The sequence below is a fragment of the Mastigoproctus giganteus genome, chromosome 9 (genome assembly GCF_048544385.1).
Source record: "Mastigoproctus giganteus isolate SK-2022 chromosome 9, ASM4854438v1, whole genome shotgun sequence".
In the NCBI taxonomy this organism is placed as follows: domain Eukaryota; kingdom Metazoa; phylum Arthropoda; class Arachnida; order Uropygi; family Thelyphonidae; genus Mastigoproctus; species Mastigoproctus giganteus.
This window is the reverse complement of record NC_143583.1, coordinates 67,904,783-67,932,378: the sequence shown is the minus strand read 5'-3', so window position 1 is coordinate 67,932,378 and position 27,596 is coordinate 67,904,783. Positions and strand designations below refer to the sequence as shown.

The 27,596-nt window shown below is 36.7% G+C and overlaps 1 protein-coding gene across 2 annotated transcripts in view; it reads left to right on the top strand.

Annotated features, from left to right (window-relative positions):
• The window catches only part of Ubr1 (Ubr1 ubiquitin ligase), a 221,061-nt gene that overhangs the window by 110,511 nt on the left and 82,954 nt on the right, over window positions 1-27,596 (top strand). For both annotated transcript variants that reach the window (XM_090381546.1, XM_090381547.1), the window contains exon 6: window positions 17,736-20,271. In XM_090381546.1, the coding sequence (XP_090237672.1) occupies window positions 17,736-20,271 (2,536 nt within the window). The remainder of the gene's footprint in view (window positions 1-17,735; window positions 20,272-27,596) is intronic.

Sequence of the window (27,596 nt, the reverse complement as noted above, 5' to 3'; positions counted from 1 at the left end):
GAGGTTGTCCTCAAGGTTTGCTTGCTTGTCCTCAAGCAAATCTTTAGGTCCTTGAGGTTGTCACAGACATTCTCTCAGATATGCCAGACAAGCTGTACTTGCTACCTGGGAGTCTAAAACGCTGATGGAACTGATATTCGGGTGACACTCAAGTCAAGTGGACTCAATTTCGGCGAAGTCCGGACAGTCTATGACAGCCAAATCCTCTGCTTGCACCTTCACGATGGTGGGACTGTTAGTAATCCTGGGTATAACCTCCATGGACAAGTACATGGTGGGCGACCACCCAGGTGTGAACCAACGGAAGCAGGGGTCGAGGTGTGGCGCCCACACCACATGGAGGAACGCCGCCCCTCTATGTTACCAGGCAGTACTAGGTGGTAGATGACTCATCAACCGGTGAAATACAACCACTTTGCTATTGGAGGCTTGAAGTGGTGGAACCCATGTTTAGTCTCTAGAGCTAAGGTCCGGCCAGCCCTTCCCTATCTCTTCCATCATGCAGTATGATTGATGATTTTTGAGGTTATGATGAATGTCGTGGCGAGATCCAATATTCCTTACATTTCGAGGGTACAGCTCTAAAACGGTGTTCGCAGGCTGGCCGCTAGTTAGTACACCCGACCAAACCTATTGGTAACTCTCTAGGAGGCTTCCGGATCAGCTAGTGTATAATCTTGCTACCTCTACTCTGCCAGATAGTGACTGGAGGGAGTCCAAGTAGTGTGTATGCGGGGAGCATTGTCGAGGCCACGTTATGTCAAGGATCTGGGTATATTCTTACCACTGTACGCCATATCCAAAAATTTCATTACTTCATACAGCATGTCCCACCCACTTTTTCTTACTATTGAATACACTACGAATTGTCAAAATAATAGAGCAAGCTTATCTGTGAAAAGATCTAAACCTCCCAAGGACTTCCTAATTCATTTCACAAATATACGTGGTCTCAATTCTAATCTCAACAATGTCCATTTCCACTTGCAGTCTTCCAAACCCCATGTACTTTTTCTGACTGAATCTCAGTTATCGGTTGATTCAACTACTGCTCATCTCAGATGTCCAAATTATTTGCTGTATGATTCCTTTCGCCTCAAAGGTGGTACTTGTGCATATGTCCATTCTGATATTCCCTGTCAGAGACTTGGCAATTTGGAATCTCCTCTCTTTGATCTTCTCTGGCTTAAAATCTCTCTACCTCATTGTGTCAAATTCATCTGTTGTCTCTACCGTTCTCCCAACTCCACTAATCACTTGGAGCTCTTTGACTTCCTCTCTTTGCAACTTGACTTTCTCCAGTCCAACTTTCCTAACAGTGAGGTAATTTTCCTTGGTGATTTTAATGTTCACAACTCCAGCTGGCTTCCGTTTTCTAGTCACACCGACCCAGCAGGTCGAGATGCTGAGGCTTTTGCAATTACTAATGACCTAGCACAGATTGTTCATTTACCTACAAGAATACCAGACAATCCTAATCATACAGCCAATACGCTTGATCTTTTTTTCACAAACAACCCTTCTAAGTACAAGGTCGAAGTGAGAGGTCCTTTAGGCACTTCAGATCACAACTTGGTGATTGTCTCTTCTCCAATGGAACCTTTATCTCATGGCTATTCCCAACCTCGTGTTTGGCATTACAAGAATGCAAAATGGGATGACCTGCGAGACTTCTTTTCTTCTTTTCCTTGGTCTGATTACTGTTTCAAAACTTCTGATGTCAACGTTTGCTCAGATCGTGTCAGTGAAATTATTCTTGCAGGAATGGAATCCTTTATCCCACACTCCACTTTAAAATCTCATCCTTTATCTAAACCTTGGTTTTCCAATAAATGTGCTAAGGCTGTCCAAGAGAAGAATGTTGCATATCGTAATTGGCTTGTTTCTAATTCTTCAGTTTCATTTTCTGCCTACACCAAAGCCCACAACAATTGTAAAGCAGTTATTAATCAGTCCAAACTAGAGTTTGAACAGGCTAAAAGTAGAAAACTTGCTTCTTGCCCTAATGGTAGCCGAGCATTCTGGTCTCTTGCCAAAGCTATTGGCCACAACTTTTGCCCATCTCTGCTCCCACCTCTGTCCAAACCAGATGGTTCTGTTGTCACTTCAGCCAAGGATAAAGCTGACCTGTTAGCATCCCATTTTTCTTCCAGCTCATGTATTAATGATCTTGGTAAAACACCTCCCACCATTCCTAACACACTCCCTTCAATGCCTCCTGTGGTCTTCCGTCAAAAGGATATCAGAAGGATTTTGATGAATCTTGATGCTAAGAAAGCTTCAGGTCCTGATGGTATTTCTCCACTTGTTCTCAAAACCTGTGCTCCTGAACTTACTCCTATTCTTTGCCGCCTTTTTTCACTTTCTTATTCCAAAGTTGTTTTTCCTTCTGCTTGGAAATTTGCTCATATCCAGCCAGTTCCTAAAAAGGGTGACAAATCCCTCCCATCCAATTATCGTCCCATTGCAATTACTTCTACTCTTTCTAAAGTAGTGGAGAAATCAATTAACCGCCAACTCTTAAACTACCTAGAAACCTTCCGTCTGATCAACGATCGCCAGTATGGATTCCGTCAGTGTCGATCCACTGGTGATATTCTGGCTTGTTACCCATTTATGGACTAATTCAATGGAAAGGTTCGGTGAAACACAAGTAGTTGCTCTTGACATCTCAAAGGCTTTTGATCGTGTTTGGCATAAAGGTCTTCTAAACAAGCTTCCATCTTATGGTTTGCCAACTGTTTTTAGTAATTGGTTATCCAGTTTTCTCTCTGATCGCTCACTGAGGGTGATGGTAGATGGCTCTCTGTCTTCTAACTTCTCCACTAATGCCGGTGTCCCCCAAGGTTCAGTTCTTTCCCCCACTCTTTTCCTCTTGTATATCAATGACCTTCTTCCATTGACTGGAAATCCTATCCATAGTTTTGCCGATGATAGCACATTGCATTCAACTTTCCATTTTGAGAAACCTTGTCCTGCTCAATCAGCTTCAAGTTCTCGAAAATCTGTTACCAATTCCTTAAATGCCGATCTTCAGGTAATTCTCCAGTGGGGCAAAGACAACTTAGTTGATTTGAACCCTTCTAAAACTCAGTCTTGTCTTATATCTCGCAAAAAGGATTCTTCTGCTCCTATGCTTATCTTTAGTGACACTCCGATTTCTAGGCAAAATGATATATCTCTTTTGGGGATTACCCTGACTTCTAATCTCTCTTGGCACAAGCACATTACAAATATTGCTTCCTCTGCATCTAAAAAACTTGGTTTTCTCTTTCGCTCTCGGCGTTACTTTTCTTCCAAACAGCTGCTCACTCTGTATAAATCGCAAATCCGCCCTGCCATGGAATATTGTTCCCACATCTGGGGTGGTGCCCCCAAAACCTCTCTCAGGCTTCTTGATTCCATTCAGAAGATGGCAGTTAGGTTAATTAATGATTCATCTCTAACAGAGTCTCTCCACTCGCTTTCTCATAGACGCACTGTTTCTGCTGCATGCCTCTTCTACAGATACTTCCATGGGCACTGTTCTTCTGAATTGGCTTCTATAATTCCCGCTCTCTCTTTCTAAACAGTCCGAACACGTGCCGCCACCAGTCAACATCCATTTACTGTCCAACTTCAAACCCACAGAACCAACTTTTCATCTTCCTCATTTATTCAACTGCCGTTTTCTGGAACAACCTTCCTTCATACGTATTTCCTGAAAATTACAATCTAAAGAAGTTCAAGTCCAATGTCAACAAATATCTTCTTTGGTCTTCTCAACCTCCAACCCAAGCACGGTACTAAGTACTATAGGTTCTAATACCTCTCGTGTTTAGGGTTCACATAAAAAAAAAAAAAAACCATCAACAAGCAAGCCTATATAAATATAGACCAATAAGAACAAATCATAACTTCACCTATGCCTTTTAAATTTTGGTTCGGTGACCTACATAAGGGAGTACTATATATACAGTAAACCTTCACTAATCTGGATTAAGTGGGGGGGGGGGGAGGTCATCCAGATTAAGCAATAATCCAGATTCGTGAAGTAAAAGATAGCCTAAATGACAAAAAAAAAAAAAAAACTTAGAACACAAATAAATGTCATTTAATGATATAGGTAGCACTGATGAAAATAAATAAAAAAAATATCATTCTAGAGCCTTTATTTAAAAACCATACTGTTATCCATCAATAGATTGATCAATGTTCAGTATTGTCTTTTTATAAATTTATCAGGTGGCATTAGCGTCGCATGCCAAAGGCACTTAATTTTTTGCTGTGAATACCACTTAAATACAGCTTCTTCCAGCAACATTTCTTTTGGCTTTTTTAATGTCTGTCTGTCTGTTTGATACACTGCTTTTATCACTACCTACATCGAATTTTAAATCAAATGCCTTTATAGATTCTTTTTATTTTTTAATATCTGATAGTCTGTTGGCAAATACCAAATTCTACAGCAATTTTTTTTTCTAGGAACACCATTTTCAAGTTGTTCTATCACTTTGAGCTTGTTAATATTAGTTAAGGTAACATGTTTTCTTTTTATTCCACTTTTCAATTCTTTAGAATCCATAATTATATAAAATATGTTCATGTGTACATATATTCTGATGGGCGTCTATGAGAGTTTGAGGTGTAGGGTAGAGCCCTCAAATAAATTAATATGAGGGCCCATTAAGCTCTCAGCTGTCCAACTCAATGCCTTAGCTCACTCCTGTGCAGCAAGCAACACAGACGCAATCTCCAAGGCAGAATGCACTGGTCCCACAGGAACTAGTTATTGTTAGTGACTCTATTATGAGGGAGATTGGGGAATATATTATGCAAAAAGGATAGGTGGAACAGGACCAGGGTATGTCTGCCAGGGGCAAAAGTTGATGACTTTGTAAAGTAGATATCATCTTTTAAGGGTACAAAAGGTGATATTGTTGTACACTTTGGCATTAATGACCTTAAGAGTAAGAGATCTGCAGATTTAATTAGCAAGTACAGGTTAATTTTGAAAAAAGTCACGAGCTAGGGTTGAATTTGAAAGTGTCTGCAATTCTGCCCAGACACGATAGGAGGGGGTATATGATGAGAGCCTTGTCAATGAATTCGGCTCTGAAGAGATTGTGCAAGGCTCATAGGGTAGAATTCTTTTCAGTGTGGTCTGTGCTTGTTAACTGCAGAGGCTGCTTCTACAGGGATAGGGTACACTTAAATAGAAAGGGTGCTAGAATATTTGCTATGCTATCGAGGCAGTGTTAGGTGGGTCTCTGAAAACTGCTAGCTGGTTGGGGGGTATACAAAGACTAAAATATTAACAGTGGCTGCAGATAGTGGCAAAAGTGATTCTTGCACTGCTTCTATGGGAATGAGCAGCAGCCTGGAAAGCAAGTTGCTGGGGATTTCTAGGGCTGCTGGGAATCATGGTGAAACAAGTAAATACATGGACTGTGTTAGGGTAACTAAGGGTAGGAACAGGTGCATGTATACTTGCATGTACACCAATGCTAGAAGTATAGTTAATAAATTTGATGAGTTTGAAGTGCTAGTCAAGACATCAAAGGCGGATATTGTTGGGATATCAGAGATGTGGTATCACGCAGATATAAGCAGTGCAGAATTGGAATGTGGGGAGTACAATATGTATAAAAAGGATAGACAGGACAGGAAGTGGGGAGGAGGGGTTATGCTGTTAGTTAAGGAACACATAAAATTTAAGGAAGTGCATCCAATTGACATTGGTGGACAATGCAATGTTAAGTCAGTGCAGTGTGACCAGGAAAGGGAAAATGAGAATAGGTGTGTGTGTTATAGGCCTAATGAATCTGACAATGAGCAATTGTGCAGAGAAATAGAGTGGGCCATTAAATCAGAATGTCTTATAATGGGGGATTTTAACTTTCCAGATATTGATTGGAACTTGTGGGTTGGTCACTCGCACACTAGCAGGACTTTTGTGGGTTTATTGAATGACTGTTTTCTACAGCAACATGTTCGAGAGGCAACCAGAGGGAGTAATACTCTTGATCTGATTATCAGCAGTGATTATTCATGCATTAAGAATTTGCACCACTGGGTGACAGTGATCACAGTGTACTGATTTGGGATTTAACTACCATCATGAGTAAAAAGAAGGGCTTTTGCTTTTGTAAAGGTGACTACAGTGGCCTCAGACAGTTTTTAAATTCTATACAGTGGGATCAACTGATGATGTTACCAACAGTGAATTCTAAATGAGAAGTCTTCAGGCACTTAATCTTGTGGGCTACTAGGCTTTTCATACCAACTAAGAAATACAGATGAATTAATGAGGCTCGTGGCAGAGAAGAAAAATGCATGGGATGCATATAAATTATCAGGCGACACAGAAGCCTAGGCAGATATAAGCTAGTCTGTAATCAATTCACAAAGGAGGTTAGGCAGAAGAAGGCAGATTATGAGAAATCTCTGCCGACCGGGCTAGCCAGGTGGGTAATGTGCCTGCCTGGTAACCCAAAGGTCGCAGGGATCAAATCCCACCTCGGGCTTGGATCACAGTAAAATGCAAAAACCTTGGGAAGTGCATTATGGCCACAGAAGCTGATGTGCCAACAACTAACAAAAAAAAAAAAAAAAAAAAAAACCGAGAAATCTTCGGCAAAGGATTCAAAGAAAAACAGCAAACAGTTCTTTACTTATGTAAACTCTAGAAGGAAAGGGATGAATCAGATTGGTCCACGTAACATAAATGATTTGACTATTCATGATCATGCTCAGGTAGCTGATAAACTGAATGAGTATTTTGCATCTACATTCACTCAGTGGCAACTTGTGACTCTGATGTATGGGGGTACTGCTTCTTAAAGTTAAATTAAATTGCCTTGGTTATAAGACGTGTAGACATAAATGGTAATAATAATAATAAGCAAGTTAAAAAAAAATACTACGAAACATTAACTGGACACTTACCATTAACAGACCTGGATAATCTCAAAATTTTATTTAAAAATAAAATCCATTCTTCGGTTTTTATTTGTTAAAAATAGATTGATAACTTTTTTTTATTCAAGTTTGGTGTGCTCTTCAAATCAGCACTGCTCGCTCTGCTGTTCCATTGACTCATTTTATCAGCACTAAAAAATGCATATTGGCAACCTACCAATTAGGCATTGACTCAACTCTGGGGCCAAAATGTGGAACTATGTAGCTTGCAGTTCCACCTACGGTTAAAATTCAAAGTTGAAAATGATTTCATGTTTTTATTCGTTTATTATTAAAATGATTTGGAAATAGAGGATAAGTATACTATACTATATATATAAGTGAGACCTGTTAATAAAAATATTCATTGCTTTGCATTGTTCTTCATAAAATTTCATATAACTGTTGACTGTATATTTAGATTTAAAAATCTGGAGGTGCTGTAGTTCCGTAGTGCCTACCAACGAGCTGCCCCTGTTCACACATGAGGAGGGGAATGCCAGAAGCTTAGCAACCTCTAACAGGGAGCTAAGTAATTTTGTAATAAGTGAGAGCAAAGTGGAGGAGAAATTGTTAAAATTAAATATAAGGAAGGCACCTGGGATCTATCCAGCTATATTAAAAGGAAGCAGCAAAGGAAGTAAGCAAACCCTTAGCCATAATTATGAGAGCTTCCTTAGGCTCAGTGGAGGTCCCCATGGACTGCAGGTGTGCAAATGTGTCTACAATTCACAACGGGGGAGGGTTCAAAAGATGACACAAGTAACTGTAGACCTGTTAGTTTAACTTGTGTTCCAGTGAAAATAATGGAGTCACTGGTTAAAGAAGCATTACAGGACCATCTAGACCATCAAGACTGCAGTAGCAGTTAAACACAGCATGGTTTTGTTAAAGGGCTGTCTGGTCTGACCAATTTGATTGGATACTGTGATGTGATCACAAAGGAACTGGATTCAAAAAATAATTTTGATATCATATACTTGGATTTCAGGAAAGCTTTTGATACTGTTGCACATGGAAAACTGCTGTACAAATTGGAGCGGTATGGCGTTAAGGGCAAGTTGCTACAATAGATAAAGGGCAAGTTGCTACAATAGACAATAGGTTAATTGGGAGACGACAGAGAATAGTAACTAACTGCTCTTCATGGACTAATGTTATTAGTGGAGTTCCCCAGGGTTCGGTGCTGGGCCCATTGTTGTTTTGTGTATTCATCAACGATATTGATGAGGGTATGTCAGGCTTCATGTCCAAGTTTGCAGATGATACAAAGGTTGGTAGGGTTGTTAATGACAGTAAAGACAGTATGCTACTCCAGCTGGATCTAGATAAGTTGGGTAAATGGGCTGAGAAGTGGCAACTTAAGTTTAATGTTGACAAATGCAAAGTACTGCATACGGGTACTGCATTGATCATGTGCATATAGCACATGATCGATGCAGTTGAAGAAATTTGTTGGTGGCCACAACAGCTCCTCAGGGAACTGTGACTGGAAGAAGAACCCAACTGAAACGTACAAACTGTGTGGTACTACACTCAGGGAAGAGGATAGTGAAAAATATCCCAGGATAATTGTGCAGTCAGATATGAAGTTCGCTGAGCAGTGCAGACGGACTACCAGAGCAGGTCATGGAGTCTTGTCAATGATATATATATAGGAATTTTGCTAGCAGGGACAAGGAGGTGATTATCCCATTGTACAAGGAATGGTTGGTCAGTCCACACTTTGAATATTGTGTGCAGGTCTGGAGGCCTTATTTTAGGAAGGATGTAGAGTTGCTAGAACGAGTACAAAGCAGGGGAACAAAGGGGTGCTCTTATCATGATAGGCTAAAGTTCTTCAAATTGCAGCACCTAGAGACTAGGCACGTGTGAGGTGATCTGATTAAGGTGTATAAGGCCTTGAGTGGGTTGAGCAAGCATCATTTTTTGCTGATGGGATTCTTCCTCTTACTCAGATTAAGAACCTGTGGGGGCCATAGATTCAAACTTAGCTAAGACAGTTGTAGAATAAATGTGTGGAAATTTCCCTTTAGACAGCAGATAGTTGATTGATGGAACAGACTTCCATCTCATGTTGTGGAAATTGATAGCTGAAATAAATTTAAGGCTGAGCTGGATAAGCATTTGGAGTGAATAGATGAGTGAAATGGGAGGGTTTTTTTTTTTTTTTTTTTTGGCTGATGCTGCATAAGCTTGGTTTCTTGCATCATATGCTAATGCTAATATACATATAAAGAATTATGCAAATGAAGCAATATAAGCAATAACATCCATCCAACTCAGAGTCAATAACTATATGAACAATGTGAGACAATGTAATGTATGTTCCATCTCTCTCTGCGCTGCCAGTCAGCACACAGTTAGTGTGACTCATCTGCATTCCTAAATCCCATGTGTCTTTCAAAGTACTCAGCTGTGTACAGAATATTTCATATTTTGATCTGGATTAACTGTAACCCAGTTAGCAAAGGTAGTAGTAGTGGCATGTGATGCAAGAAAGCAAGTGTATGAGCTTATGCAGCTTCAGCCAAAAAAAAAATTCACACAACCATTCCCTCTAAATGTTTGTCCAGTTCCTCCTGAAATTTATTTAACCTATCAACTACCACAATGACAGAAATGCAAGTTTGTTCCAGCAATTAACCACCCGCTGGCTAAAAGCAAATTTCCGCACATCTTCTAATCTACATCTGTCTTTCCTTAATTTGAATTTATGCCTCTTTAGGTTCGTAATCTGAACAAGCAAGTGGAAGAATCCCTTCAGAATTCAGCGTGCTCAACCCATTCAAGGCCTTATACACCTCAATCAGATCACCTCGCAGGTGCCTAGTCTCCAGCCATTGCAATTTGCAGAACTTAAGCCTCTCTTGGTAAGAGGATCCCTTCATTCCCCTCACCAATCTTGTTGCCCTTCTCTGTACACACTCAAGAAAATCTACATCCTTCCTAAAATCAGGCCTCCAGACCTGTATGCAGTACTCAAGGTGTTGCTTGATCATTGCTTTATACAAGAGAATAATCACCTCCTTTTCCCTGCTAGCAAAATTCGTATATATCAGTTTAGTATTCTTGAAAGTTTGCAGTTTACTGTGCAGTGTAATGCACTATCACAATGTAAAATTTTAAAAGAAATATCAAAAATAAAGTAGACAGTGGTTCATAATGTAAAAAAAAATAAAAATATATTTTTTATTTTATTATTTTATTCGTTTATTTCTTGCCTGGTGTAGCAAAAGCCTGTGGCTTTCTTGCACTATATGACTATTATTAATGTAGAAATTATTGTAATGCACTAACAGTGTGGATTCAAAAGATGACTATAAAAGGAGTCTATTTATTTATTTAGCAAATGTCGATTAATCACAAATTTTCAAGGCAAAAAAATATAGCAGAAAGAGTTAAATATGTTCCATACACTGTTCCCTTTGTGGCTTATATGTTGTCTCATTTAGTTATTTCCCACATTAATATATTATGAATGTCATCATAATCCAAGTCTTATGTCCAGAAAATGTATACGTTATGAATATAGTGCAAATCAGTTCTGGATTTGGCAGCTTTCCAGTATTCACTAATGGTTCCATGATGCAAAAGTTCTCAGTAATTCCTTATTGCTTAGTAAAAAATAGTGAAAAATTTTTTTCTTGGATGGCATCTCTAATATCTTGATATAAGAATTGATCAGAATATACTGCTCCTGTGGGAGTGACCCACCACCAGGTCTCAGTCTTACTTCTAGAAATGCCCCTCATGATAATACATTCATATTTAAATACTGTCTCAGACCACTGTAGTGGTCTGAGAGTATTTAAACAGGAACCAACTGATGATGTTACCAACAACAAATTCAAAATGAGAAGCATTCAAAGAATTAATCTTGGAAGCTACTAGGCTTTTCATACCAACAAAGAAATATTGTTCAAGATTTAGGCCTAAATGGATATCAGATGAACTAATTAGACATGTGACAGAAAGAAAAATGTATGGGATACATATAAATTAACATGTGACACAGAAGCCTATGATAGATATAAGCTGGTCTGTAACCAAGTTACAAAGGAGATTAGGCAGGCGAAGGCAGATTACGAGAAATCTTTGGCAAAGGATGCAAACAAAAACAGCAAAGAGTTCTTTACTTATGTAAACTCTAGAAGGAAGGGGATGAATCAGATTGGTACACTTGATATCGATGGTTCAACTGTTGATGATCCTGCTCAGGTAGCTAACAAACTAAATGAATATTTTGCATCGACATTCACACATGAGGAGTTATTCAGGGAGGGGAATGCCAGAGGTGTATTCAACTCTGGCAGTAAGTTAGATAATCTTGTAATAACTGAGAGTAAAGTGGAGGAGAAATTGTTGAAGATAAACAGAAGAAAGGCACCTGGGGTGGATGGAATCTATCGAGTTATATTAAAGGAGGCAGCAAAGGAAGTAAGCAAACCCTTAGCCATAATTATGAGAGCTTCCCTGGACTCAGGGGAGGTACCCATGGACTGGAGATGTGCAAATGTGATCCCAATCCACAAAGGAGGATCAAAGAGAGACAGGTAATTACAGACCTGTTAGTTTGACATCTGTTCCAGGAAAATTAATGGAAGCACTGGTTAAAGAAGCATTGCAGGATCATCTAGACAAGACTTCAGTTATAGCTCGGACACAGCATGGGTTTGTTAAGGGGAAGTCTTGTCTGACTAATTTGATTGGATACTATGATGTAGTCACAAAGGAACTGGATGCAAAGTATAACTTTGATATCATATATTTGGATCTTAGAAAAGCCTTTGATACTATTGCACATGGAAGACTGCTGCACAAATTGGAGCAGTGTGGCATTGGTGGCAAATTTCTGCTATGGGGGTTGGTTGAGTGGGAGAAGAGAGTGGTAATCAATGGACACTGCTCTTCATGGACTAATGTTATTAGTGGAGTCCCTCAGGGTTCAGTGTTGGTTCATTGTTGTTTTCTGTATTTATAAATGATATTGATGATGGTATATCAGGCTTAATGTCCAAGTTTGCAGACGATATGAAGGTTGACAGGGTTGTTAATGACAGTACACTGCTGCAACAGGATCTAGAAAAGTTGAGCAGATTGGCTGAGAGGTGGCAAACAAAGTTTAACATTCACAAATGTAAAGTACTACTACCTATGGGAAGCAGTAATCCTAGAGTAACATATCAACTCTGTGGTACCACACTGACAGTGGTAGAGAATGAAAAGGACCTGGGGTAATTGTGCAGGCAGATATGAAGTTTTCTGAGCAGTGCAGACGGTCTGTAAGAGTAGCTCATGGTGTCTTGTCAATGATATACAAGAATTTTTCTAGCAGGGATAAGGAGGTGATTATCCCCTTGTATAAGGCAATTGTCAGACCACACCTTGAGTACTGTATACAGGTCTGGAGGCCTCATTTTAAGAAGGATGTAGAGCTGTTGGAATGAGTACAGAGAAGGGCAGCAAGATTAGTGAATGGAACAAAGGGTTGCTCTTACGAAGAAAGGCTTAAGTTTTGCAAATTACAGTGTCTGGAGACTAGGCGCCTGCGAGGTGATCTGATTCAGGTGTATAAAGGCTTGAATGGTTTGAGCATGCTCAATGCTGATGGGATTCTTCCTCTTGCTCAGAATAATCATCTGAGAGGGCATAAATTCATATTGAGGAAAGACGGTTGTAGGATAGATGTTCGGAAGTTTGCCTTTAGCCAGCAGGTGGTTGATTGCTGGAACAAACTTCCATCTGTTGTTGTAGAAGTTGATAGCTTAAATAGATTCAAGGCCGAACTTGACAAACATTTGGAGCAAGTGGATGGGTGAAATAAGGGTGTTTTTTTTTTTTTTTTTTTTCAGGCCGATGCTATATAAGCTTGCTTTCTTGCATCATGTGCCTTTGCTAATGCTAATATCTGCTTGCCATTTCTCTCCATAAATTGTTATTTATGTTTATAACCTCTTTCTGTTCTGAAAGATGTTTAAATTCTGCACATGCCTGAAACAATTTTTCTTTGTCACTCCGTCACTTGTGTGACGGAGTGACAAAGTTCCAACTTTAGTGAAGTTCCAACTTTAGTTAAAGTTCCAACTTTAGTGAAATTAGCAAAAAACGTTAAGCAGAGTTATTGGAAGTCGTCTGATTTCACAGAAATTAATAGATCTTCTATTAAACACTAGCATTAGAAACAAAAAGTTTTGTATGACTGTGTGATGTATTGGGTATAATGGAGATGTTGTGTTTGCTGGCAAGTTGAACAATGCCATGTTTACATTTTCGTTACTTCTAATCAGCCATTGAAAACTTTGAAGTGAATTCCACGTAATTTTTTTTTTTTTTTTTGGGCAAATTCTAGCAATCTCTTTAAGCAGTAGGCCAGATATTGAAAGTCATAACAAAACAACACTTCACTATGTAGAGATAAACCATTTAATTAATTAACTAGTTCACTTCCACCTGTATTTGAGGGAGTGCATTCAGTGTGCCCTAATTTTCAGAATGTTGGGAAATAACATTCTGAAAATTCATAAGGAACACTTAAGCAGAAAACAAATAAAAATGTTTAAACAAAAATGAAAAATTATTACTAATATCCCAGAGTTTGGTCAGTGTGCCAATACAATTGAGCAGCTAACTTCATATGCCATTACTTTCACACCACCAATGCACTGACTGCTTAAGAATGACTACCTATTTGCATTATGGCATAGGGTGCTTTTTGAACTTGGTACCATTTGGGTGCTTTTTGAACTTGCCATAACTCTTATATGTGTTATGGCATTATCGTTTAATACTTGCATGCATCAGATGCAGAGAACGTATTAATTAAAGGTTCTTGTACAATCAGAATCAAGTAATAAACTTGAAATACGTATAATAAACTTCATAAACTATATATTATATACTGCTATCTTGGGGACATCATTAGAAATTATTAACAATGTAACTGTAAACTACAGAATGATGATTCAAATAGACCCAGATTTTTCTATAATGCTATAGAAGCAGGTCACTGCCAGATTCTCTCACTTTGTTATTGATCATTCATGTGGTCGAGGCTTCATTTTCTGGTATGATTCTCCAATTTAGTAATATCTACTACATGGTAGTCAATCCACTCTATCCCTGACTTGTTGGGATAGTGAGCTCTGATTGTTTTCATGAGCTGCTTTAAGAAATTAAAATAATTATCTTAATTTTGAAAAGTAACTTCTGTGATGTTTTTCTCAGCTAAACACAAAAATACTCAAACTGTCTTTTATTATTATTATTAGCTATATGGTGCAAGGAGGCCCGGGGCTTATGCTGCACCAGCCAAAAAAAAAATTCCCGAGTTATCCTGAGAGAGAGAGTCAGAGTCAAAAGTAAGAGAGAGAGAGAAAGAAGAATGATGATGATATCCAGCTCAGTCCCTGGATGTGCCAAGCCCATACTCACCAGATGTGAGCCCCTGGTGTTAATTTTTGTGGCACATTATAGATCTTACAGCTAATAATGACACAAATTACAAAGCAAACAAACAATTTTTACATTAATGCATAATTAATATAGCATTAACATAGTGCATTTTTCAAGTCACATTCTAATTTTAGAAATAAACTGTTGTATTAAAATTTACATTTAAATTGTCATCTGTTAATCAAAATGAAAGAAATTAATTTAATTATACACAAGAGTTTAGAATATAGAAAAACTATCACTAAATCTTAGTATAGAAATATATCTTCATCAGAGAATAGGTTGACTATACTCTAAATGTTTCTTTTTTTTTATTATTCTTATTAAATAAGTTTTCATGTCAACACATTAAAAATTGTTAAAAGTATAAAATATGTAGAACTTAATTACTGGGAAGAGGAGTTCTTAATTACTGGCTTAATTACTGGGAAGAGGAGTTCTACATAATTGTGCATTATTATGTTAATGAAAATACCAGACATATCAAATGGTAGATTACATCTACAATATTTTAATGTACTCCATTTATTTTAATGTAGTGGCCATTTATTTATTATATTTCTGCTTATAATTTAATTAATTAATTAATATAGTTTATGAACAATCCCTAGAGTTACTCTCTAAATTTGGCTTGCCTGTTAACGTGATACTGGAGCGAAGTTTCTTGGTCCATTTGGGAGGGCAACTGGAAGAGGTAGGAGTGAGTGGACTGAGTGTTTATATAGGTTAGGGTTAACTTAGGTGTGGCCAATATAAGGTTGATGCATGGCTAAACCCAGCAGCTTTTTGGGGACAGGTATATATTGTGGAGGGAAGATTAGAAAAATTGGTTCCAGGGTTAAGGAGGGAATGAGGAACAACTTCATAGTATATCTATGGATCTTTCTAAACTTTAACTTATGGATTGTTAAACATGATCTGATTATTCAACATATGATCTATTCATAATTGATTATGTTACAAAACCATTAAAATTAAATTACCATATCCCAATAAAATTGCCATACAGTTGCCAAATTATGATTATTAAAATAGTGATAATGATAAAATTAATAATTTGTAGCTGATTAATTTGCTTATTTAAGTTTAAATTTTACATTAATTTTAATTTGATTTTGACTGGAACTCCCTGGAGTTCCTTTATACATTAAGAGGTTTGGGATCTTCTTTTTGCTGAGAACTTCTGAATGGAATAGGTTGTAATAAGCATTGTGGAAGCTTTCCACAATCTGTAAGAAGCAAGGAGTTAACTTCTATGATGCTTATTAAAAGCTATTCCAAGCAGATATCCTGAAAAAGTTCTCAGAAAAAAGAAGATCCGAAACCTCTTAATGGTAAAAATAACTCCATGGAGTTCCAGTCAAAATCAAATTGAAATTAATTTAAATAGGCAATTTGGCAACTGTATGACAATTTTATTGGGATATTGTAATTTAATTTTAATTTCGTTTGGTAGTATAATACAATCAGTTATTGAATAGATCATATGTCAAATGATCAGATCATGTTTAATAACCCATAACAAGTTAAAAGTTTAGAAAGATCCATATATATATATATATATATATATATATTCTCTCAAACCATCCATCCCCCTCCCTTAGCTTCAGAACTAATCTTCTCTCCATAATATATCCCTGTCCCCCAAAATATATATTTAGCCATGTATCGACCTCCCGTTGGCCAGTCAACCCCAACATATATAAACACTCAGTCCACTCCTCCCCATCTGGACCAAGAGACTGACTCCAGTATCTTGTTAACAGGTGAGTCCATTTTAGAGAGTAACTTTAGGGGTTTTTCATAAACTATTTCTTAATTGCTTAATTAAATTATAAACAAAAGTGTAATAAATAAACAGACAGTTGTGTATATATAATGAAGTATATTGTAATATTGTAGATGTAATTATAATATGTTATACTGTAAATCAGTGGTGTCCAACCTTTCCCCACACAGGGGCCATATTCAAATGAACGTTTCTGCTTACCACGCCCCCGAGCCGCTTCCGGTTCTGGTATACACGGAGAATACATTGCTCATGCACCTGGTCAACCGCGTGTGCCGTGAACCTGATACTTAAGGATGTGTTGTTTAATGTACTGTGTTGTTGAGAAAGGAGGCAAGTGCCCCCGAAAGCTACAATTGCACAGTTTTAACGCTTTTAAGATTTATTTTTTATTGTATTTTAACTTCTCGTTTTATTTTATTGTATTTTATCATAATGAATAGTAGTCAGTTATTGTAAATAGATTATTTTATAGTATCCATTGTTTTTGTAAATATTAAACTTTGTTAATTTAAATGGTTGGTGTATTAATTTAATATTGTGGCCATATTCAAAGTTAGATTTGTTTTGCAGGCTGCACTAAGTGATTTGAAAAAAATTAGTTTGTTACATTTTCCATGCCTTGTTACATGTAAAAGGAAAGTTTCTATTTTCATGATACTGTTTTTTTATTTTCAAGCTATATATAAAAAATGCAAATTCCCAACACTTATGTGTAACAAATCTATATCAGTGATTTATTTTTAAAATTTTATTAAAATTATAAAAATATGGCTTACTTTAAAAAAAAAAAAAAAATACTTTGCTTTTGCTTTTAAATGCTCACTTTAGAAAATTTCCCTAAAAAGGATTACCGATCTTCAATATTAGAGTGAATAAATAAATATAATGATACTGTATACCTAAAATTGAAAAAATTCAAAAAAATTTTTTAAGTACAATACATAATAACATTTACTGAACAAAACTTAACATTTAATGAAATGATTGAGGCTGGATATTTTTAGATAATTGGTTCAAAATTTGGTTTTGAATTTAGATAATTGTTGAAAATTTTCAATTTTCAATATGGAATGAAGATGCTCATCTATTATCCTGTTTCTTTTTAAATATTTGATTTCATGCATGAAAAAATTTGCTTGCAACCATACATTGATCTGAACAAAGTAGCCATTTTCATGCTGTAGATTGGACACCACTGCTGTAAATAATCGAATTATTGCCTATTTAACTTAATTCAATCAATGCATATCTAATTTTCAAATTTAAACTTATGGTATCACTCCTCAGTGTTCTAACCCCTATAGGCCCGAAGACGGGGAAACAGTGAATTCCTAAAATGTAGCCATAAATTGTTTAAGTGTTTGGCATTAGGTGGTTCAATCCTTTAAATTGTATCATTTCGGTAATAAATTACTTAATTTACCACATGATATAATAGTGTAGTATCTATCAATTCATTAATTTAACTGGGTTAATTTAAATGTATTGTTGCTTCGCTGTTTTGTTCTTTTTGTTTATATATGCATTTATTTTGTTTTTTCTGTTCTAGGTTTCCGACTGATATTTAGTGCTGTGATGATGGAACATATATATTCAGATTGTCCACTTGTTGAGAGTGTTATGCTATCCGATACCCAATTGTGGAAGAATGCTAGAAATCAGTGGCATCAGCTGTTTATTTCTGGAATGCTAATGGATCAGCAGTGCAAAAAAACATTTGCTAAAGTATTTACAAAGAATTATCCAGTTCTTTTGAAAGACTTCATTGCTGATGATCATGAACATTCAGTTTCTGTTACTTCCCTGTCAGTTCAAATATTCACTGTTCCGACTTTGGCTCATGCATTGATAATGGAAGAAAATGCAGTATCTGTTCTTCTGAGGACATTTTTAACTGAATGTGATCGAAATAGGAATGAAGATGGAAAGTTAGCATTTGAACGTAATCAGTTGCATGTTAATTTTCGTAGAGCTCAATATGTTTTATATGATCTAAAGTATCTTTTGACTGTAAAACCTCAAGATTGGAATGATATAATGAGAAAGAACTTTCAACATGGAATCACTTCCTTATTTACGCTTTTAGTCTGGATGCAGGGTATGGATTCTGTTGTGAGGCAGGTCGGACAGCATGTAGAATTTGAAGCTGAGTGGGAAAGTGGTATAAATCTTCAGCTTAAGCTTGCTTCTGTAATAACTTTAGTTCTTGAATGGTGCGGTTCAGATAGAGTTGTTTTCATTAAATCACTACGTGCAGCACTTCGACATCTTGAATCGCTTCATGGCAAAATGGTTTGTGTTGGGAGAGAATTAGCTGACCATTCAGCTTCTTGCATTGATTATGATGTATCCTCTATGCCAGTTACAGTTCATCTCCCACTTTCACGTTTTTTAGCAGGGCTACTGTTACACTTGGAAAAATTTGGCCTAACCTATGATTCACCTGAATTTTTCATTCAAAACAAACCTAGTCCAGAACAACTGATGGAACTTCCTTTAAGAACACTTGTAATGGTGGCACAGTTTCGGAGTGGAATGTGGAGAAGAAATGGATATTCCCTGCTTAATCAAGTTTATTTTTTCCATAATGTACGTTTGCGGGATGAAATGTTTGATAGAGACATTATAATGCTTCAGATAGCAGCATCAATGATAGAAAGTAATGAGTATCTAATACATCTCCTCAATAAGTATGGACTCTTGATATGGGCTCGGGAGCTTTATGATGGAACATCACGTAAATCTGAAGATGACCACACAAGACAGACTGTTACAGTGGCTGAGGAATTTTTAGGTTTAATTTTAACTATAGTATCCGAACGTTATGTAGTAGGCATTGGAAATGTTACCGAAAGTGATAAGATCAAGAAAGAAATAATACAGCTATTGTGTATTGAACCAACTGCTCACAGTCAACTCTTTAAATTGCTACCAAAAGATCCAAATTCTGAAACAGGAATGGAAGAAGTAATAAATGAAGTTGCATACTTCAAAAAACCACAAGGACCAGGCACAGGAAAATATGAATTAAAACCAGAATACTATAAAGAGTTCAACCCATTTTTTTACCATTATACACGAGAAGAACAGTCAAAAGCTGAGGAAGCACAATTGAAAAGAAAAAAGCAAGCTGGGGAAGATCAGTGCTGTCCTCCTCCTTTACCTCCAGAATTTTGCCCTACATTTTCAATGGTTATTAATATATTACAGTGTGATGTAATGTTGCATATTATGAAACTTGTTTTAGACAGAACTCTGAATCTCCAGTCAACAGCATTTTCAGAAACCCAGTTTGAGAAAATTCTTCACTTAATTGGGGTAGCACTTAATGAAGAGCAGCGAAGTTTAGAAAATGGATGTGAAAACTCATTTTTTAGTTTTAATGATAAGGCAAAGAGAAAAGGCATTATTTCTCTTTTAGAAGAATGCATAAATTCTGCACGTGTTGAATCCCAAAAAGATCTTATAAAGTGGGTTTTGAAAAAATTTAAGACTGTTCAGAATTTGAAAACAAGAGGAAATAATGAAGATGTAGGGTTTGACGTGAGTGCCTTAGATAATCAAGATATAGAGTCATCAAAGAAAGAAAAGAATAAAAATGCAGAACAAGCAGCAGCTAGAAAAGCTCGAATTATGGCACAGATGACAGCAATGCAAAGAAACTTCATACGTGAGAATGCAGAGTTATTTATGGAAGTAGAATTAGAAGAGTCATCCAACAAGTCAGGCTCTCAACAAGATTTATCTGTTGAATCATGTTATTCAGATCCAGTTGCAGTAGGTTGTCAGCAACAAGGAAAAACAACAAACAACAAAGTATATACTTGTATTCTTTGTAGAGAGGATCAGGAAGTGTCAAGTACAGGTCGGGCATTGGTTTTAGCTGCCTTTGTTCAAAGATCTACAGTGTTATCAAAAAATCGGAAGCATCTTTTGTCAGATCCAGAAAATTATGACCCAATGTTATTACCTTCTGATCTTTTTTCTGGTCCACATACAAGTACATGTGGGCACGTCATGCACAGTGACTGTTGGCAAAAGTTTTTTGACTCTGTCTTGGCAAAAGAGCGCCGTCGGCCACTTAGGTAAGCTGTTTGATGGTAAACAAATCATTAGAAAGAAATTAAAATAAAATGCTTTCTAACTTTTCATTAAATGATAACTATAAAGGTAAAACGGTAATTTATAATAAGTTATCATTAAATGATAACTTGTAGTAATCATAGGAAAGAACAGGATGCTGGACATAAATTTTAATAAGACTGTCTAGGTCAGATTCGGTTAAAAAAATAGCTATTCTTCTGCATTTAGTCCAAAGAACAGTGAAAGACATAACTTTCATAATTCTTTTCCTCTCCTGCTATCATCCTGGCATTGTTGAAAATTTACCCTTGGGTGAATTATATAAAATTTCATTTCAAAGCCTATAAAAAGTTGAAACAGGTACTATGATCTTCTTTCTCTAACCAACTGGAAACCATAGACAATCTGAAAAGTTCCTGCTAATGCAACAAATGATTTTTTGGGCAGGATGCAAAGAAAAATGAAATTCAGATGGTCTGTTATTAAAGTATTGTGTAATTCCAGTTAGTCTTATTAAAATTTACATTAATGTTTTTATATGGATCTTGTTTCTATCCATGATATGCCCTGACACTTACAGAGATCTCCCCAAAAGTGATGATTCCATCACTGCCCCTCCAACACAATATATGATACAAAGCAAATCACAGAGAAAGGCCTGTAGTGTTGTAATTTAAAAACTAGATGTGGTATACAAATTAACTTTGACCATTTCAAAAAGGCTGAAAAGCAAGAAATCAGTCATCAAAATCAATGTAGAAATTATGGCTGCATGAGATGTAGCAGAAGTATCTCTAAAAGTTTCCTTTCCTTAAATAACAGACATCACTTGATGTCAATTGTTTAAGGATCATTGGGCATTGCAGATAATGTTGCTGAAGCTGAAGAAAATCATCGTAACTATAAAAGAAATTAGCCAAGTACTTAATTTTTTTACTTTACATGAGATATGAGGGATGGGCACAAGTTCTGAGAACAGGGTATATAAAAGCTGTTAATAAATTATAGAACAGGTTATTTTGATAGTTTAATGTCTTTTAAAATAACATGAAAAAAAATGGAATGTCTGTAAATTATGCAGTTCCTTAAATTTAATTTTTTATGTTGGTAAGTGGAAGAAGAATCCAGCAATTTGAGCATTATTCATTAATCAAATTTTTGGCTAGTGTGTTTAGGGAAGTATCACCCATTTATGCTACCATTGGATCAGCAGAATTCAAGAGGACAGGTGTCAGTTGAGGAAGACTCAAGGCAGGTCAGCCATCTAAAGCAATCGGTTATAAAACAATTATGTGCAGATTGGTGCAAGGTGAATTTCTGAAACCTTTCCCTTTGTGGCAAACATCAGAGGATGGAATCACCAAAAGAAAATTTAAAATTAATTCTTGCTAATCCAGATAGACATTTTTATTGCTGTTTGGTGATTGGTAATGAAACTTGGCTGCATTTTTATGGTCCTGAATCCAAATTAGAAAGCATGCAAGTGGAAGCACATGGGACCTCCAACCGTGAAAAAGTTTCAAACCCAGCCATCAGCTGGAAAGCATTAATCTCAGTCTTCTGTGACAAAAGAAATTGTTAGTTGATTACTTTGCAGTTAAAAACCACAATAATAGGGGAATATTGTCTATTTATGCCAATGTTAAAAATTTGCAGTTCAGGAGAAAAAAAAGAAAGTTGGATCATTGGGTTTTGTATTCTCCATAATAATGCACACTTGCATAAGTCTTGGGTTGCACAGACTAAAATATCCATGAACGTGGATATGAACAATTAACTCTTTCCCATATTAGCCCCAAGTGACTTATTATATGTTCAGAAACCTGAAGTCTCACCTTTGTTGAACTCATTTTAAAGGTGATAAAAATCTAAAAGCAGCTGGAAGTGGGGTTTTATACCCAAACTGAAGGGATGATGTGTTTGTATGTTTTTGAAGGATTAAACTCTTAGAAAGATTGATACAATAACTACTGAAATTTGGTGTGAATACATGTAAATAGAATTTTGTAGTAGTAGTAGTGGCAAATAATGCAAGAAAGCTTATATAGCATCAGCCAAAAGAGAAGAGAAAAAAAAATTTTGTCTAGTTCTCCCTTCTTGAATTTACACCCCCCCCCATGTGTAGTCTCAGCATGTGGGAGAATAATGTTAACATTTAACATTCAGCTTATTCAATCCATTCAAGACTTTAAACATCTCATTCAGATCTCCCTGCAGGTGCCTAGTTTTGAGACACTGCAATTGGCAGAACTTCTGTTCTCTTTCTCTTTTGTTCTTTCACATTTCATCTTTTGTTCTCTTTCCCAGTCTGATTGCATTTTTCTGCACCCATTCCAGCAGATCTACATCCTTCCTAAAGTGAGGCCTCCAGACCTGTATACAGTACTCAAAATGAGGCCTAACCATGGTCTTATACAAAGGGATAATCATATTATCCCTGCTAGTAAAGTTTCTGTATATCATTGACAAAACCTCATGAGTTGTCCTAGCAGCATGTTTGCACTGCTCAGAGAATTTCATGTCTGACTGCATAATTACTCCCAGGTCTCTTTCATTCTCCAGTACCCTTAGTGTAGTACCACAGTTCATAAGTTACTCTGGGGTTTCTGCTACCCATGTGCAGTACCTTGCATTTGTCAATGTTAAACTTCAACTGCCATTTCTCCACCCATCAATCCAGTTTTCCTAGAACTTGTTATAGATGACTGTCATTATCACCCTGCCACCTTTGTATCATCTGCAAACTTAAGACATTAAGCCTGATATACTTTCATCAATATCATTGATGAAGGTATATTAGTGCAGTACCCAGTCTCCAGTTCCTTGGTAACTGCATTATAGTAACCTAACAGATTGGTTAGACATGACTGCCCTTTGACAGATTCATGCTGTGATTGCAGTATAATTGCATGCTTGTCCAAATGGTCCTGCATTACCCCTTTAACTAGCAATTCCATTATTTTCCCTAGAACAAAAATTAAGCTAACTCTGTAATACTCATGTTGCCTTTTGATCCCCCCCTTTATGAAATGGGGATATATTTGCATATTTTTTTAAGTCCATCCTAAACAATTTCTCTTTCACTTATCACAAAGTGATTTAGCTCCCGATTAGAGAATTTGATAAAATTCTGGCATTTTCTGTAAACAATTTCTCATGTTTGAGTGTATATTCAAAATATTTATTCAGTTTGTCAGCAACTTGAGCAGGATCATCAACAGTTAACTCACTGACATCAAGTAGCCCAATGTAATTCAACCCCTTCCTTTTACTGTTAATATAAGCATACAGTACTTTGCTGCCATTCTTTACATTCTTTGCCAGAGGCTTCTCATAATCTGCCTTAGCTTGCCTAACCTCCTTTGTGATTTGATTACAAATTAATTTATATATATCTTAGGCTTATGTCACCTGATAATTTATATGCATCCCATGCACTTTTCTTCTCTGCTATGTCTTATTAGTTCATCTAATATCCATTTAGGTCTAAGTCTTGAACACTATTTCTTTGTTGGTATGAAAAGCAAAAGCGTAGTAGCTTCTTTAATTTCTTCCCTGAATACTTCTCACTTGAAATTTGTTGTTGGAAACATCATCAATTGGTCCCACTGCACATAATTTAAAAAACTGTCTGAGACCTGTGTAGTCACCCTTACGAAAGCAAAATCCTTTCCCTTTACCCTTGACAGTAGTTACTTCTTTTAATTAAATTCCACATTAGTACACTGTGATTGCTGCTACCAGTGGGTCTTTTACCTGCAGATTCGTAATGCATGTAGAATCGCTGCTTAACCAGGTCAAGAGTATTGCTTCCTCTTGTTGCACTGAACTTGGCCTGTTGAAACGTAAGATCTCTCATCGGTGAAGACAGGATATTAGAGCTGGAAAAGGAATTAGAAATTGTGAATTGGAATATCATTGGTTTGGTTGAAACAAGAAGAAGAAATGAATCACTTATAAGTTTATCAAGTGGAAATCTGCTGTACACCAATGGAAACAGTAAAAGGAGTGAAGGTGGAGTTGGCTTTCTGGTCCATAAAGATATAAAAAACAACATTTTGGAATTCAAAAGTACATCACCAAGGGTGTCAAGACTACTCAGGATTTCTTAGAGGTACAAGCTAAAGGTTATGATTTATGCACCAACATCGAGCCATGATGCTGAAGAGGTTGAAGAAATGTACACCGAAATTGAGAGTCCTCTAGATTAACAGAAAACCCACTACACTATCATTATGGGGGACTTCAATGCTAAGGTTGGAAAGAGACAAATGAGTGCAGAAAGGGGAACTATAGGAAATTTTGGAATTGGTGAAAAGACTTGTGGAATTTGCAGAATCTCGAGGAATGTCAGTAATGAACACTTTTTTTTTTTTTTACAAGAAAAGGGTGAACAGAAAGTGGGCATGGAAGAGCCCAAATGGGATAACAACTAATGAAATCTACTTCATCCTCACTAACAGAAGATATATCGTGAATGATGTTACCATCCTGAACAAGGTAGGTGTTGGAAGTGATCACAGAATGGAAAGATGCACACTTGATATAGATGTAAGAAAAGAAAGGGAAAAAAAACTAACTCGAGTAAATAATATGAAGGACTTTGAGATAACAGAAGAGGAGAAAAAGCAGTATGTACTGGAACTTAAGAACAAGTTTGAGCTTCTGCAGACTGCTCAGGACTAAGATATCGACAAGGAATATTACAACTTTCTTAAGGTGATAAAGCCAAAGAAACCTATAGGTAAAAAGAAATCCAAAGAAGAAAAAATTAGTCAAGAAACACTTGTCATGATGAACTGAAGGCAACAAATGAAAAGCAAAATAAACACTGACAAGGACAAAATTGAATATACTGAGTTATGCAAAGCCATTAGAAAGAGACCCAGAGAGGATATGAGAGGATTTAGCACAAGAAAAGTAGAATAAGCATTAAGGGAAAACAAAGGACTTAAATCAGCAGCCATGAGCAATAATACAGAAAGACATATGATACTGAAACTGAAGAATAGCGATGGTGTACTTATAAATAGCAGAAGACTACTATAGACAATTATACAAGGAGTGAGGGAAGATGGATTGCAAATTAGTAACACATACCCGATATCCTTCCTGATGAGGTAGAACATGCGTTGAAGAAAATGAAGAATCAGAAAGCCCCAGGGGAAGATGAAGTTACTGTAGAGTTGTTAAAGTTGGGAGGAAGAGACATGACACAAAAACTGGCAAGACTCTTCACAAAATTAGAAAAGGTCTGACGCCTAAGAAGAGGAATAATGCAATCATAGTTTTGCTGCATAAGAAAGGAGATAAATCAGAAATTGGAAATTATAGACCAATTAGCTTGTTATCTCACATCTACAAGTTGTTCACAAAGGTCATTACTAACAGATTAGAAAGAATACTTGATGAGAATCAACCAAAAGAGTAAGCTGGCTTTAGGACAGCATTCTCAACTATGTATCACTTCACGTAATATCACAGCTAATGGAGAAAGCAAATGAATATAAAACACCATTATGCCTACATTTGTGGATTATGAAAAGGCATTTGACTCTATACAGCATAAGGCAATGTTTCGGGCACTGGAAAGACAAGGCATAGATATTATGATTTTGAAGAAAATATATGAGAATGCTACCTCCTTTATTAGACTAGACAAAGACAGTAGCAAATTTAAAATTGAGAAAGGAGTTCGACAAGGAGACACAATATCTCCGAAGTTGTTTACTGCTGCCCTTGAGGAAGCTTTCAGAAGATTAGACTGGTCGCAGAAAGGAGTCAATGTGAATGGAGAGTAGCTTGAAACCATTTACGATTTGCAGATGACATTGTGGTCATAAGCGACAATCCCAAAGAATTAGAGAAAAATCTTAATCAGTTACGCAGAGTTAGTAAGGATTTTGGACTAAAGATGAATATGGCTAAAACAAAAGTATTGAAGTATGCCACAGAAAGGGATATAATGAGTGAAAATGACTTACGGAAGTGAAACTTGGGCACTCAACAAAAGAATGTAAGAGAAGCTGAGAACTACACAGCAAAGAATGGAATGGATTATATTGAGAATCAGACTGTTAGCTAAGAAGAGAAACACATGGATTAGGCAGCAAACTCAAGGACATTCTTATCAAAACTAAAGAACTAAAATGGTCTTGGGCACATAGCCTGAAGACATGATGACAAATGGACTAAGAAAATAACAGAATGGTACCCAAGAGGAGCTAGAAGAAAACCTGGAAGACAACAACAGAGATGGACAGATGAAATTCATGAGGTTTGTTGGTAGTAAATGGATGGCTATTGCACAAAACAGAAGGAACCGAAAAGTTGCTGGAGAAGCCTTATCCTGCAGTGGATTGAAAATGGCTGATGATGATACATGCATGTGTTCTTACTCTTAATTACCCTAACATAGCTAATGTATTCATTTGTTCCATGATGACACACAGCAGGGCCTGAAATCACTTTCACCTCTACCTGCAGCCTGTGTATCCCCAAAGCTAGTAGTTTTCTGACCCACCTGTCAATGCCTCAATAGCATCAGCAAATATTCTTGCATTCCTTCTATTCAAATATATCCTATCCCTGTTAAAGCAGTACCTTCTATTAACAAGCACAGACCAAGCTGGGGAAAATTCTACCCTGTGAGCCTTGCACATTCTCTCCAGTGTTAAATTGATTGAAAAGGCCCTCAACATATACTCCTTCCTATCATGTCTGGGCAGAATTGCAGGCACTTTCAAATTCAGTCTTAACTTGTGACTTTTGGCCAACATTGCCCTGTACTTTTTATGTAAGACCTATGTCTTACCTGTGCTATGTCTTTTATACTCTATTCTCAGAACATTTGTACCAGCCTTTGTGTCATCAGAAACTGAATTTCCATGAAGTGTTGAGCTGGTAGATTCCTAAAATATTAACAGATGAGCAAATAATTCTCATGTGCCATTGAACACCTTCGATATTATGTCACTTGTTGCTGAATTATTACAGGAGATGAGATGCAGGTACACTTCTTTCCTGAATTAAAGCAAGTGTCCATAATGTGGAGTCATGTGCAGGAAAAGTGGTGTGCACGATCTTCTGGAGCAAGAAAAATTTTTCTTTTTAGATTTTGCAGAATATGGTCACTCTTTTAAAATGGTCCACCTTTGTTTAACTCTACAGTTATTGAAAAAAGCCACAAAAAGAAGAAAAACAATCTTGACTTCTCAGAGTATGCATGATTAGCACTTTCAGATTTCAGTCTGTTTCTTCACCTTAAGTAATATCTTGCTGGAAAATATTTCCTTAACATTAAATGAAGTTACATCAGCATTGTGAT